General features: G+C 41.4%; 1 protein-coding gene and 1 non-coding gene across 3 annotated transcripts; both read left to right on the top strand.

Annotated features, from left to right (window-relative positions):
* Window positions 1–3278: 3278 nt before the first annotated feature.
* On the top strand, window positions 3279–14774 carry LOC100823150 (ERAD-associated E3 ubiquitin-protein ligase HRD1). 2 transcript variants are annotated; one of them, XM_014899660.2, is made up of 9 exons: window positions 3279–3733; window positions 3812–4392; window positions 5372–5548; window positions 5618–5767; window positions 5852–6057; window positions 6185–6323; window positions 7029–7254; window positions 8421–8585; window positions 14361–14774. In XM_014899660.2, exons 2-8 carry the CDS (start codon window positions 3860–3862, stop codon window positions 8517–8519), a joined length of 1530 nt encoding a protein of 509 aa, XP_014755146.1. In that variant the 5' UTR covers window positions 3279–3733; window positions 3812–3859; the 3' UTR covers window positions 8520–8585; window positions 14361–14774. The 2 variants fall into 2 exon arrangements, with proteins under 2 accessions (XP_014755146.1, XP_010230738.1); XM_010232436.3 differs by having other exon boundaries at window positions 3279–4392.
* Window positions 10817–11174, top strand: MIR7716 (microRNA MIR7716). The gene has a single exon (NR_126996.1). It is a non-coding gene; the product is annotated as a microRNA MIR7716 (primary transcript).
* Window positions 14775–15488: the final 714 nt, after the last annotated feature.

Genomic DNA, 15488 nt, shown 5'->3' with positions numbered 1-15488 from the left:
GTAATTTCGGAGAGCGAGGTCCGGTTTCAATAGGGGGGCGGTTGGGGACGGATATGGGTCAGACTCGAACCAGCAGGTGGACGGACGGAGGTGTGCCTAGCGCTAGCAACGGGAATTAATTGCTGCCGATTGGTATTAAGACGTGCTGTATATATTAATGCACATTAATTCGTTCCTGCTTCTGATTCCAACCCAAATCAGTCACGACGTGTACCCTGTCTTGGAAACACCAAAACTGTCGAGTGAATTGTTTTGGATACGTTTTATCGTGCTCTGAAATATTTGCACCGACTGTTATTTTTATCGTGCTCTGAAATATTTGCTCCGGCGGTGCTCCATGCCGAAGACGGCCGCCTGCGCACGTTCTCACGGAGTTTGTCAACCCCTGGCAGCAGCTTCTTACGGTTAACTTATCGAGAATCAACTATTCAGAGGTCCACTTAACAGTCACTCACGGGTGGGTCTGGGTCCGCACGTCGGTGACTGCAAAGACACCGACCTGAAGCCAGGGGACTCTACTCCTATATCTTCTACTCCCTCCGTCCTCTTTTAACAGACGTACTATTTGAAACGTTCCGTCCCGATATTGCAGGCGCCCACCTCTTCTGAATGAGAGCAGCTGCATGCTGTACTGAGCTCAACTGATTGGCCAACAAAAAATAATCTAGCCTGACAGCAGTACTAGATAGAAGGCGGTTGTAGGGGTACTTTCGTCCAAAGCTTTACTGTCGAGGGTTATCTTGGTACCGGTGTAGAAACTAATTCGCGTGGCAAATTAGCACGGAGGGAGCAGTACTCCGCTGCAAGCGCATACAACCTGCAACTGTTTTTGGGGAAACTGAGTCACAAGCAGCTGGCCTAGTCTGGTGTGTTTTTCCCTACTTCTTTTACCTTGTTTTGCTTCGGAAGAGTTTCAGGAAAACATATATGCCATAGTAGTAATCTAAGACTTTCAATTGCCTCTAATCTCAGCCGAATATTATTTTTACAGGCACACGCAGAGCTGTTCTCATTTCCATTGTTTCAGTAGGGCCAACGCAAGAACTCTTTCATTTCGGGGTACTCCATTTGACATGAGACAGCAAAGCAAAGCCATTATATATAGCGTACTGGAGTAGTACTTGGGTAGGCATGATGGTGATTAATGGACGCACTGTTTTAGGTAATATACTGTACTGTATTTGATTTGACCATTCGCTTGCCAACGAATGATGGAATTCAGCTGGAGTAGGCGCTTAGCTAGGGAGATCATCGCTTGGATCGTCTACTCAATAAACGAGCTAGCTACTCTCGTACTGTACTAGTTTAGGATGCGTTGTCGCCAACCGGCAACCGCAGCTAATTACTCAATCGGCTGCTTGTGGAGCTCAACTATATATATATATATAGCTTGGACGAGTCTCTAACGATGCCAACTAACGACTTTTGCGACGGAGCTCCGGATTCAATTCCCGTCACATCCTTACGGTTATGGATTAATTGATCAACCATCTGAAATTCATAATATGTGGAAGTATATAAATAGATGCATTGTCGTTGTGCTGGACCTGTCTAGTCATCGATCAATGGATTTGCCATTGTATACAGTGCAACGGAGATGGACGGATGACCTAACGCTTCATCTCTCGGGAGCGGTCATATGTTCTTAATTGAGAGCAAATATGAATACATTGTTTCTCGGGAGTACATGTGTATGTATGTTCATGCTTTTTGTGTACCGGTAAATTTTACGAAATTTAGTGTCCTGAGCAAAAAATCTCTAAATGCACAACTTCGTGAGCAATGTAGTCTTTTAACACAACGCACACAACTTACTTTTTTTCCTTATAAACTACAGTAGGTACAAAACATATGCATATGTAAGCTATATTTTTTTTAATTTTCACCACATATAGTATCGAAAGTAAATTACATAAAACCACCACTTTGAGGCCGCATTCTAGGAATATAATTTATAACAAAGATGTCGTAGCTCAGAAGTTTAACTTAACATACCCTCTCTTTGGCTTTAAATATAATTAAAAATCTTAACTTTGTCTTGATTCAAAATTATTCAAATTTGATCAATTGTATAAAAAAATCTACAAACTTGATCAAACTCAAAAATATTTAGCTTAGAACAAATTTAAAACTCATTATATTTAGAAACATTATACGATGTATCTTTAGGAGGAGGAAGTAGTAGAGTACTCCATAATAAATAGAGCTCTTTTACAGTACCCCTAAATGAATTTAGACCGTTTATTTTGTTCAATCCAACGGATCAATGTAAGTCGTACTCCAGTCCGATTGAGCAGGAGTACCGTATATGAAAACAACGGAGTACCTAGCTTACAGGGGCAAACTCGTAAATCTGGAGGGCACTTAATGTCTTGGTCTACGCGGTCGTCAATGGCTTCTGACCTCTGAGATGTGCAGTGGCATGGCGATGTGATGGAGATGTTGTTTGCGAGGGCCCGCGTGTGCCCTGCACACCGGCACACCACGGCCCATGCCTCCCTCCGACGGTCATGGAGCCTTCTTATCTCCACCAATATGGCAATATTCCACGGCCATGCAAGTGAATCGTTTGTTGTTTTGTCGATTTCAATCTGGGTTTATTGCTAGCCAGTTCTTGCTTGTCCTTTCTTCAGTTCTAGGTATTGGAAAATAGATTAATTTCAATCGTTATAAATTTTTAGCTCCGATTTGTTCCTTGTGAAATTGATGAGTGGAGAAACTGTGTGGACGATAATCAATGTGCAGAAAATTGTAGAGCCTAGGCCACTTGTTTCACTCAAACTAATTAAATTCAAACAATTAGCTCTGGACTTGACACATCGCCGTTCGGAAGAAGAAAAGCATAGCATCTTGATCACAAGACGAATGGCGATGCGATGCGGTTACAGGAGTGGAGCAGCCCGGCGGCCGGACATGCATGCAGTGATGGTGGCTTGCGGGCGATTGGGATATGGGCGGAAAAGGCAACGGGTCAGGTGCGCGCCGATCAGGGAGGCGGCGGCGCCGGGCACACTACCGGATTAGCAGGCGGCGATATCTAGGAGGCGCCGGCGCCGGGGTGCACTATTGGGGAGGCGTTGACAACGAGAAAAGATTCTACGATTCTGCCCCCATCCAGTATAAAAGTCCCGTGTTGTATTTCATTAGTACAAGGCACCGTAAAAATTCCTAATAAATTAGCAGAGGACAGTGGCATAAAAATATCTGCCACGAAGGCAGCAGAACCAGAAAAGAAGTTCGGCCCAAGGAGAAAGAAAGCCCACAAGAAAGTTACATGTGTTTAGGGCGATTGCTTTGTACGGTACGCAGTTCATCGGGTAAGGGTGGGATTGCTTGTTGCAATGAAGTCCGTCCCGTTCCATTCTCCTTCCTCGTCGTCTCCGTGAGATTTGATCTCTCGTTTAATCCAATCTCGCACTAATCGTTAGATGCTAGCCAATTACTGTCGTAATCAATTCTCCGCTCATCACCAGTTCATCCCCGGTGGGGAAAATCCATAGCGATTTTTGGTCTCTACCACCATCCCGTAACTTTCCTTTTCTCCTGACCTAGCCGAGCTCCAATCCAACCCAGTCGCTGTGCCCTAGCCTAGTGTCACCGCGACGCCTCACACCCGCGACCCCCCCTCCGCCTCTCACGCGCCTCGCCGCCGTCGCCGTCGCCGTTTCCGTTTTCCCTCATCGCCTCCCTTCTACCCCTACCCCGTTCGTAATTCTGGATATCGGTTTTTGAGGTATGAGATTCAGTCCCAGGCGATGATGGCTTAAACCGAACCGAACTCCACAGATTTAATTTTGGGTGTGTCATATAGATCCGCCCTCGGTGTTCGGAGATTCGCCGTGGGGCAGCAGCGGCAGAGATGATCCGGCTGCAGACCTACGCGGCGTTCAGCCTGCTGGCGACGACGACGGCGGTGTACTACGCGTTCAGCAGCCGGGTGCAGTTCTACCCGGCGGTGGTCTACCTCTCGTCGTCCAAGATCTGCTTCGTGCTGCTCCTCAACACGGGCCTCGTCGCCATGTGCGTCGCCTGGCAGCTCGTCAAGCGCGTCTTCCTGGGCAAGCTCCGCGAGGCCGAGGTGGAGCGGCTCAACGAGCAGTCGTGGCGGGAGGTCGTGGAGATCCTCTTCGCGGTCACCATCTTCCGCCAGGACTTCTCCGTTGCCTTCCTCGCCATGGTCGCCGCCCTGCTCCTCGTCAAGGCGCTGCATTGGCTCGCGCAGAAGAGGGTCGAGTACATTGAGACCACGCCCTCCGTGCCCATGCTGTCGCACTTAAGGATTGTGTCCTTCATGGTGTTCCTGCTTGCTGTTGACTGCATATTCCTGTCCAACTCGTTGATGTCACTGATAAAGAATTGGGAGGCCTCTGTTGCAATCTTCTTTTCATTCGAGTAAGCTATGCTCTATCAAATTCTTCTTTACTCTAAAATTGGCCGCAATGCAGCATCTGTATTGGACCACTTCACCTTTCAAACAGTACCCATTAGATTGAATGAATTCAATTAAAACACCGATACTTGGATATTAAATATGAAATATATTCTTTGTTCTAGACACCTATTAGTTGGAAAGGTGGAATTTGGTGAAAATGTGTGCACTGTTCCATGAAATGAAAAGGTTCTGTTTCGTGGAAATTGACATTTGCGTGACATTCTTTGAAAGTTAAAAGTAGACGTCATTCAATAACTCACATCAAAGTGTGGATGATATACTTGTATTTCTAGTTATGTATGCTTGAAGTTGCATTGATAGGATGCCTTACTATCAAAAACTTACCGGAAATAGAATTTCTTAGGTTGCTACATATTCCATCTATTTATCATAATCATATATATAGTGGCATTTATACAATGCCTTAGTATGAATAACTTAACCGAATAGGGTTTATTTTGTGTACGTTCTTTTGTACCGGGTCTAACACTTTTCTAGCTAAGTCATCAGTTAATCATTTCAGTTGGTGCATCCACTAAGGCATGTATAGTTCCGTCTAGTATGCTTACCACCTCGTTCATTTGTATGTTACGGTTGTTAAATTTCAGGATCTGAGTCCAGGGACTTGTTAAATTATGTATATAAATCTGTGTACATTCTTTTGTAAGCAGCACAATAATCGAAGGTGGTGCAAATCTAGATCTGAATCGTTTAACTATAAACTGCATGAGTACCAGCAGTAGAATTTATTTATTAACTATTGCTTCTAAAGCATGGGTCATGCCTTTTTAGGCAAGTCACCATATCAACTAGTTTTTTTATTTACTTGATGTCATACTGCTATTGTTAATGTTATGAATATCTGCATATAATTCTTCATGTGTTATTTCAAGATACTGAGATTCTTCGTAGCTCAAACATGTGTAAATTATATTTCAGGTATATGATACTAGCAACATCCACGGTGTCGACATTCATGAAGTATGTATTCTATGTCAGCGACATGCTAATGGAAGGTCAATGGGAGAAAAAGGCAGTGTATACATTTTATTTGGAGCTCATCAGTGACCTTGTGCACTTGTCTTTATACATGCTCTTCTTCATAGCTATCTTCCTGTAAGTTCCCTTGAGACGACCTTCCCCCTTAGGGAACATCAGTGTCTGATCTGTTAAAATTGATATCAGGAACTATGGTGTCCCGCTGCACTTGATCCGTGAGCTGTACGAGACCTTCCGCAATTTCAGGATTCGTGTTTCAGATTATGTACGCTACAGAAAGATAACTTCCAACATGAATGAACGCTTTCCAGATGCTACTGCCGATGAGCTCAATTTGTAAGTTATTTAATTTCATTGGCACTGTTTCAGATGATTCAACAAATGATCATGTTTGTGATTTTGATAATTTTATCTATACAGGAGTGATGCTACATGTATTATTTGCCGCGAAGAGATGACCACGGCAAAGAAGCTGCTCTGTGGGCACTTGTTCCATGTGCATTGTTTGAGATCATGGCTAGAGCGCCAACATACTTGCCCCACATGTAGAGCACCAATTATCCCCCCGGACAATGGACGTGCTGCATCAGCGCGACAGCATGGAGCTCAACGGGGAGTTCAGCTTGGTGAGCTTCATTTGGATCTGATTTTTGTTTTACATTTTGCACTTGACCATTCATATAAGTTAGGACTACATTATGCAAGCAGTTCTGTATGCGATGTGATTCCTAACGCAATGAAAGGAAAAAACAGCTGCAGGCGCTGGTACTCCAGGTTCGGGAGGAGCACCAAGTGAGAACGTGAACATGCGCCAAGCAAAACTTGAGGCTGCTGCTTCAGCTGCTTCCTTATATGGGAGATCTTTTGCTTATCCAACAAACACTTTAAATAGGTATATTTTCTTCCATCATTGCCTTTTTGGTTCTTCTGTAAATAACCCCAAATGTAAAGCATTTCATGATCCTGGTTGAGATTCATCTGTAATGATCAGAAATGGTGACTCTCTTTTTTTCTGGTCGATCAATTTTGCAACTTCTAGGATTTATAGGCATCTCATATGCATAACTCGGAATATATTTACGAACTTTGTCGGTTTGGTCATAGCTTTACCTGTACTATTTTGATAGTTGAGTATGCCTGACAAAATGGTAGAGCTTGTTATTTTCCTCACTAAGCATATCTTCTTTGGGATAGATTTGGTTTTGCCACTAAGCCTTGCGTTCATCATGGTTTTCTCTCTCTTTTTTTTTTTGCTCCGGAGATGTCTCATTGATGTGTGGGCTCAAACAGTAAACTGAAGACATTGTGACTTGTGGTTACTGTATTCAACACATTGTGACTTGTGGTTGCTGTATTCAAGATTAAGTTAATTTGCCTTTTTCAGAGCTGCGATGTAATTTTCTGGAGCAAGTTACTACTTTTTGCTTGCATTGTACTGCTAGGACTAGGTTGTTAACCTTTATCTTAGGTACCTGAGATTGTGCCATCACTGTGTTTGACGGTTTTCAGTGTTGTACTGATAGACTATGGAACAAGGGTATCTTGTGCCATGCATTCTAATACCAATAACTCAAAATCCCTTTTACCCAATCATCAGGTATTCGGGACCTCGTCATGCTACATCAAATGCTTCACAATCAGGAGAAGCAAGTACTTCCAATCAATCCCAGACAGACCAATCAGTGCAGTGGAAGCATACTGGGGATGCTTTAGAACCAGAGCCTTTTATTTCATATGGCCCTGTTGTCCCAATAACAAGCAACGGGGACCTTGAAAATTCACTACAAAAGGCGTACGAGAATGCTATAAGGAGCCAGATAGAGGTAATTAATATTCCTCTTTTCCTAAAGCAACGTGATTTAATCTTACTAATGGCAGTAGCAGGTGTTGCATATGAAACTGCTCTAAAGAGCAAGATATATATCTTTCTGAATTACGCATCTAGACCATTCAACTATCATCCAGCGGCCTACGTGAATGTGCATGATTCAAACATATATGAGTTTGTCGCACTGGATATGTCCCTGACAATGTTTCTGGTAATCATATATCAGGTGCAATTATTCAGAAATCTTTGGTTGAACACCAAATCAGTGAAAATGTCCATAAGTTTTTCACGATATATAGTATATAGACAGTCGAGTTTTGTATCACCCTTTAAATGTCTAGTGTAAATTCCACATGAGTGAGGAAAGACACAAAGGAGAAACTTTTTGATGCTCTCAATCCTTTTTTCAATATTCTCTTATATTTCCCAATGAAAAATGAATTTGAAATCAAATTTTACATGGCAGTACATTAGTTTACCATTATGTATTTGGAAATTTTAATATTGTTTTGGTATCAAAACAAAAGTAATCTGCATTGTTGCACCTAATATACGATTCTTTTTCATGTTAAATACATCCCGATGCTTGAATCAGCTCAGTTATTGGTCATTGCTTATGGTTTTGTCAGTTCCTAGTAGTCATAATTATGTTCATGTCACAACTGAGATCGATAGGCATGCCAATAATTTTATTTCTTTTGTTACTATGTTAGTTGCTAAGTTAAATTACTGTCTTGGAATCCCCTTGATTCTTAACTAACACTATGCAGCAGTCCAATATCTTTATTATGACCATAAAGTAACTGCCAACAGTGTACATAGTTCATTAGCTAATCTTCGGCATTGCTGGTAGATTATATTCTACAATGTTACTCATGACATGCTTGCCTAAATGTTAAGTGAATAGCAAGTAACTACTCCCTCCGTCCCATATTAAGTGCCGAAATATTACATGTATCTAGACACTTTTTAGGTATAGATACATCCATATTTGGACAAATTTGAGCCATTTAATATGGGACGGAGGGAGTAGATCATAGATATGCATGCTTGCTGGGGATAAAATAGCATTACATGATATCTATCCTTCTTTGCCCGGGATATTATCCTTTATTGATGCTGTCCATAGCCAATGGAATTTACTAGTCACTTGTTTTCCAGATATTGCAAATCCAATTGCAAATGGTGCAGCAAGGAGCTACGACATTGGCAACTGACAACAACAATGCTGATCGAGCACCCGACCCGAAAAATGAGTGAAGTGGTATATATGGGGACATGGAGTCTGGATGAGGAAAGGATTTAGATGGAGATTCGGCAATACTTGTATGTTACTTAGTACCTCTATCAACACCAGATGTTTGTTTGTTTTATGTGCTAATTTTTGTAGCTTAAGGCCTCGTTTGGTTGTTGGGGAACCATTCCCCAAGTGGAACCAATTCACTAGGGGATTTGGGTTGATTCCCATCCCTTCACCCGTTCCCCATAGGGATTAATCCCTTCCACTCCTTTAAACCCCTTCCATATGATGATTCTCCCAAAGAGATTCTAAAACAGAGTTTTCCTCTTCAGAAACCTTTTCCCCATAGGGATTAATCCTTTCCACTCCTTTAAACCCCTTCCATATGATCATCTTTGCAGAAACATAAAGGATAACCCATCTGGGCCAGGAGCCCCATCTGAATAAGAATCAAACACAGCTTGTTTAACTTCCTCTTCATTAAAAGAGATTCTAAAACAGAGTTTTTCTCTTCAGAAACCTTCTCAGAATCAGAGTTTTTTTTTTCTCAGCTTAGCTCAGGGAAATCCTCGCTAGCTAACCACCATTTCTCAAATTTAAAACTTGACTTTTAAAACCAAATCTTTGTTCAGTATCCATCAGTGGCGGAGGGGGGGGGGGGGGGGGGGAGGGGGGGCTAAGTCCCCATATGATTTTTTCCTGGATCCACTCCTGGTATCCATAACTATAGGCACATGATCATTACCCAATCTAGGCAAACCACTTGTACAAGCTAAGTAGGACAAAAACATCTATCTCGGTGGTACAAAAGATCCTATCAGTCTTTGACATAACTAGGTTAGTTTGATTATTAGCCCAAGTATATATCCCACCAGATAGCTGCATCTCCAAGTCTCCAACAGAGGCCAAAGGTTAACCCGGTCATTAAACCTATCACACCATCTTAAATAAACTTTTCTGTTATTTTCATCCTCCGGAGCCCTCACTAGATGAAAATCCCCTCCTATAATAGTGGGGCCAGACCATTCTAAGAAAAGTTCATGAAGTTCAGAAATAAATTCTTCCCAAAATAGTTTCTTCAATGTGCATAGTAGTTTGGAAGTTTTTGCTTGCAAAAAAGTCCTAACCAATGCATGAGTTTTAACATGAGCTCAGTAGATAGAATCATCATGAGGATGTAAGAAACATAGTCAAATCATTATCTCACGAGGTTGCACATAAAAGCGCTCAAGCTGAAGTGGCATGGGAAGGAGAAACGCAACATATTACATATCTGATATCTTTCTCACCCAGGTTTTTCTCTTCTTGTAAGAAAACTCAGAGTCCGTTTTGAGTTTTCTTTTATGTTGCCAAGTAACTGTAACCTACACATAATCATTTTCTATGGCTTTTCACAACAAAAACGACTTGCCATCTAATTCTGTCATCTTAATTGCCAAACTAACTAGAGATAGTCTTGTCGGCATTTCATATACTCCCTCTGATCCATATTAGTTGTCGCTGATTTAGTACAAAGTTGCTTTAACTTTCATTGCTAGGTTTTCATATGATGCAATTACTCTGGCCAACTCTAAAGTATTAGAATCGGGTGGACTAATGGACTGCAAACTGCAATCTCACACTTTCTCAAAGCAATATCAGTTTAATGGTACATTAGTTACAACAATAACAATAAGAAAATAATCATTTAGGCAAAATCCACTAGGCCTGATTCTAATACTTTTTGGGAATCAGGCCGTTAAGAATTTGATGACCACACTATTGTAGGTTGACCTACAAATTAATGCGACTGCCAAGGCTAGCGGTACATCATGTGGTTAGGTCCATCTGACATTGCTCAGAGCTGTCAGTTCTCACTAGGTCCTGCATGGACTGCTGCTAATCCATTAAAAAAAATTTACAAGCATCCAAATTTAACTTTTTTTGTCAAGAGAATAAATAGCACAAATTTCACTTATGTATCCATTTTGTGTTAAGGACACACTAGCCAATTAATGACTGCCAAGAACTTATTCTGAAATTTGCCACTGAACTGCTATAAAGATTAAGCAATACACATAACTGACAGAAAGTATGTCGTGTGTGATCAGTATGAAAAAATCTTCAGTTTAGCAGCAAGAAACTGAAGAAGTCAAGATAACTCTGGGGAATCATCTCTAAATGATTTCCTATAGTGTTAGCTATTGTGTGAGGTAATCATCAGTGCTATAATTATATCAAGCTAACTCTGAATGCATACTCTGCCACTGCAAAATAGTCAAAACCCTAGATTTATTTATCGCAGGAGGAGAAGCCGGATGAATAGGAGAAGAAAGAGGAGACGGATTCGTGTCAGTTGCTAGAGAAGAACGAAACGACCGTCAGCAGAGGAGGAGGTGTCATCGGAGGTCTTGATCAAACAAAGAGAAATAAGGTGGCGGCCTCAGGAGTCATCTCTGCTTGCCACAGAAATTGCAGGAAGAGGAGGAGAAAATGGAGGGTTCTCTGGAGAAGATGAGATGACCTCATCTTCTTTGGAGAACCTTTCAGTTTTTTCTCCTCTTCCTGCAACTTTTCGTTCCAAGCAGAGGCGACGGCCTCGCCACCTTGTTTCTCTTTTTTCACGACCTTCGACGCTTCCTCTGACGACGATGGCGGTCGTTTCGTTCTTCTCCAGTAATTGACCTGAATCCATCTCTCTTTCTTCTCTTCATCCGGCTTCTGCTCATCCGATGAATAAACTAGGGTACCGACTATTTTGCAGTTGTAGTGTATGCATTCAGAGTTAGTGTGGTATAATCATAGGTCAGGCTATAGGAAATTATTCAGTTGAACCAATTAAATTTATGTAGCCATAAATTCGCCCCATCAATGTACAACTCAAGATGATTTCCTGCAGAGTTATCTAGACCTCTTCAGTTTCTTGTAGGTAAACTGTAGAGTTTGTTTCGTACCGATCATAGCCGGCATACTTTCTGTCGGCAACTTCTTTAGAGTTTCATGCTTGATTCTTTACAGCAGTCAACACTACTACTCCCTCCGATCCATAAAAAGTGTCGCCCACTTAGTACAAAATTTGCACTAGTACAAAATGGGTGACACTTTATGGATCGGAGGGAGTACAAAACAGTGTTACACTGATGGGTCTTAAACCCTCACCTCTGACGCATGAGGGACCGCCACTAACCTGTATTTATTTTTATGTCACCACTAATGGGTCAGGGCCCCGTCAGAGGTGGTAAAACACTGCTGACAGACCGGCAAGGAGGACCCGTCAGAGGTGACGTCTCTAGGGCAAGTCCTGCAAGCCTTTTGTAGGTGTCATCGCTGACGTTTCTTATCATAAGACCTGTCAGTGTTGTTCAATACCAGTTGCTACTGTAAAGCCACCATTAACTGTTCACAGGCTATGTAACAGAATGTCAGCTTAGAAGAATGCCAAGCAATTATATATAGACAAGCAGCTAGCAATTTATTGAAACAACATTACCATAGAAGTTTACAAGAAAGACATGATATACAGAGAACACAAGTTCACATGAAGCTAATTTATTAAGCTAAAGTTCAATCACGATCTACATGGTATAAAAGCACCATCTATCTGACCACTGAAATTTCTTGTTTCCTGACCCAGTAAGAAAAATTAACAGCAATTTGCACTTTTCTATCATGAAAGAACAAGCTTATACAAACATTTACCATGGAGTATGAACAATTGTCACCAATCATCACATCACGAATAATAAAGATGTCTATACCAGCATGTCATAATGGTGGAAAACACATTATACATGCCTGTGCTATCTTATCTTTCATGAAAAACTATGCTTTCACACTTGTGGACCTAAATTAACTAAAAACATAGATGAATCTATGCCAGGATGTCATAACGGTGGTGCTGGGGCAAAACCTCCATTTGCAGTATCTAGGAACGTTCATTTTGAGTTCTTGGGTACGGGAATTCTTCTCTAACTTAAATGACTCCACGAAAATACAATCAGTTTGCTTGTTCAAGGATAAGACACATTCTTCTAGGTATAAGATAGCAATAGCTTCAAAGATGAGATTAGCTTCTTGCAAATTACACATTTGTTTAGTTGGTCAAGTTTATATTTTTTAGAAAAAGGTAAGGGAACATATCTTCCAGCATTTGCATCTGAAGGTGCGCACAGCCTAAGTCAAGTTTACATAGAAAAATATTATACTCATGAATATCAAAGGAAACCTCTTAGAAATATGTATAAGCTGGATATTAAATTTTTAGTCATTATGAAAATTAACTTTATATCCGCCATGGTATATCAACGGAAACCTGTTAGAAACTTGTCCATAGCAACCCAGAACCAGAACTGACCGAATGGAATCCTTGTTATTCACTCACACTGCCATGTATAACATAAACATAATTAGATAGCATGCACATATCAACATCATACACATGCATTTGAAAGTACGTAGTACGATGCAGTTCTTGAACTGAATCAGTTATATGTGCAGTACAAATACAATATACTCTAACGACAAGTAATATGGGTCGGAGGGAGTACATATTTCTACAGCCCCAAAAGCCATAAACACTGAAAAATGCCATATGTCCTACCGGCGAACTTTTAGTTAGCAGATCCAAAATAAAGCTATCTAAAGCTTCACCATTAAAATATATACTTGTACAACTCTATCCTCTCAAGCGAACTTGCATCCTATAGGATTGCAGGTCTCAAATTTGAAACCGTTCATCACAGAGTAGATGAAAAACAAATGCAAGAAACAAAACCTATTTTGTGAATTTACAATTTGGTGAAACTATCGACTATATGTAGTATGAATAGTGAGTCAAGCAATTAATACTGAATCGGCTGATATGTGATTGATTATTGTCTGTCTTTTCGTACTGACTTTGGCTACAATGGGCTGACATGGGAGTTTTCAGCCATCTTAGATGAAAAGGTGTCGAAGTGATAATTGCGACGAATTATCCCTTGAAATACTGCTAATCTTATGTCATATGACAAAGGCCGACAGCAAATTTTCAAGAATTATCATGTATTTGGAAACATACTCGTCAATACAAAACCCTAAAATGATTTCGCTGATTATTTGTTCTAGAAAAGGGTATAGAAAGAAAAGAATATGTATTTCTCAGTCGTTCTAGTACCACGGCAAGCACAATTTGAAGAGATTTATGGATTCTAAATTTCTTATTGTGCCCTCTAAATAACAATTGCCGAAGCTAAAAAGGAAATTCCACATAATAGATCTTGCCATTACATAGAGTTGTAGATTGATGTGATAAAATACAATTTTATTTCTTGAGCCCTTATGTTTATGATGATCGTGAAGATTCGAGACACCGATATGTATATATGCTACAGTGGGGGTGAATCACCAATCGATTGCCGTGAACTCTTATCACATTGGTTCCATTGAAATTGTCCAGATATATTATTTTTGTTGTTTTAGCAGAAATTTAAGAGTTAGTGTAGTTGAATTTTTGTTCATATGAAGGAAAAGTGCAACCTAGCTAGCTTGTTGATGTAGCTGGACCAATCATGTTATATCGATATAGCTAGAACTTGTGAGTTAGGAAAGGAGAAGTACATATATGTACGTACCTGCAGGTTAGGAAACCATTTGCATCAACCGCTGGGCATGTTGGCATGTGTCAACAGCTAGCGGAGGCGGGAGCTTGCAGTCGGATAGGAGGCGCCATAGTACGCAGTCGGATCAGGTTACATGAGCACGTAAAATATAGAGAATCCAGTGTGTTTGTTACGTGAGCATGGAGATCTTGAAACAAGATAACCTTTGAGAAAATGAGAATACGATGAGATCTCCTTTTGAAGTGATTTTCTCTAATTGCGCTTTTCTTTCTCATTGGGCAGGACTCCTGAAAGAAGAAGATGCCAACCTGGTCAAGGGAGCTGTAGATGAACTGAAGAGTAATATGCTGTGGACCGGTTGAAGACGCTTGGGATGGCCGGTCAAAGTTCTGCTTCGAATGTTGTTGCTGATTCTCTGAGGATAGAATATGCTGTCTGATGATACCTGTTGATTGCTTATGTTGTTGGGGTCACCTGCTTTAGAGTCTCTTTGTCACTCTGTGCATGTAACTATTTGAGTCTTACAGTACTATTGGAGCTGCTGCAGCGGCAGCTCCTTCCTCTAGCAGCTGCTTCTTGCTTCAGGTTGCAGGCTGCAGCGCTCTCAATCTCTCTCGTTTGCATAACACAGACTCACAGATGAACACATGGATTTTGGCGATGGCTGCCTCTCACAGCTCATCCTTTTTCTCTTCCTCTTATCTCTTGTCACTATTTTCTCAACTCCCTTAACAACTTGATTACAGTGCTTAAATAGCTAGAACACGCGTGTAGCCGGATCAACATCCTGACGGGGTCTTGCGCTTACTCGTAAAACAGTACGAGGCCTTAGTCCCTAATCTGCACGCACACAACTAGCTGCCTAGCTAATCTATTGCTGCTAACAACTAACCTTACTCGCGCGCACAGGCATGCATCGGCTAACTACCTGGCCAAATCATCACTTGACTTATCACTCAGCTATTTGCATGAACCAGCATCTCAGCACGCCACATCACACGACGTCTTTGGCATCTTACCTCGCATGGCACAGCTGAAGACTTGCCGGCCTGTATGCATCACGCGTGCATGCACCTCACTGGACTCAGTGGACTGACCACTGGTCACAGAATTAATCCTAAGAGTAAAATGCACTTCTTTCGCAAATGTCCTAAGTTAGTCTCGCAAATGTCCCAAGTTAGTCTCCAATCTTTGAAATTGCACGTTTTAGTTCTAATTATTTCTTAAGTGGTTTATCCCAGGTCCTATACTGGCTTCGGGGCATGTCTGGTGCATATGTGGCTCTTTGGGCCCACTCGTCAAGTGCCAATACGGATGGCCTTTTGCAAATAACCCTTTGTCTCTTTCTGTCTTCTCCCCCGCGAGCTTCCAGGTGATCTCTCCTCTTCTCCTCACTCCCTCGCGTGAACC

This window comes from Brachypodium distachyon, chromosome 2, assembly GCF_000005505.3.
Source record: "Brachypodium distachyon strain Bd21 chromosome 2, Brachypodium_distachyon_v3.0, whole genome shotgun sequence".
Taxonomy (NCBI): domain Eukaryota; kingdom Viridiplantae; phylum Streptophyta; class Magnoliopsida; order Poales; family Poaceae; genus Brachypodium; species Brachypodium distachyon.
This window is presented reverse-complemented; position numbering and strand designations above follow the sequence as displayed.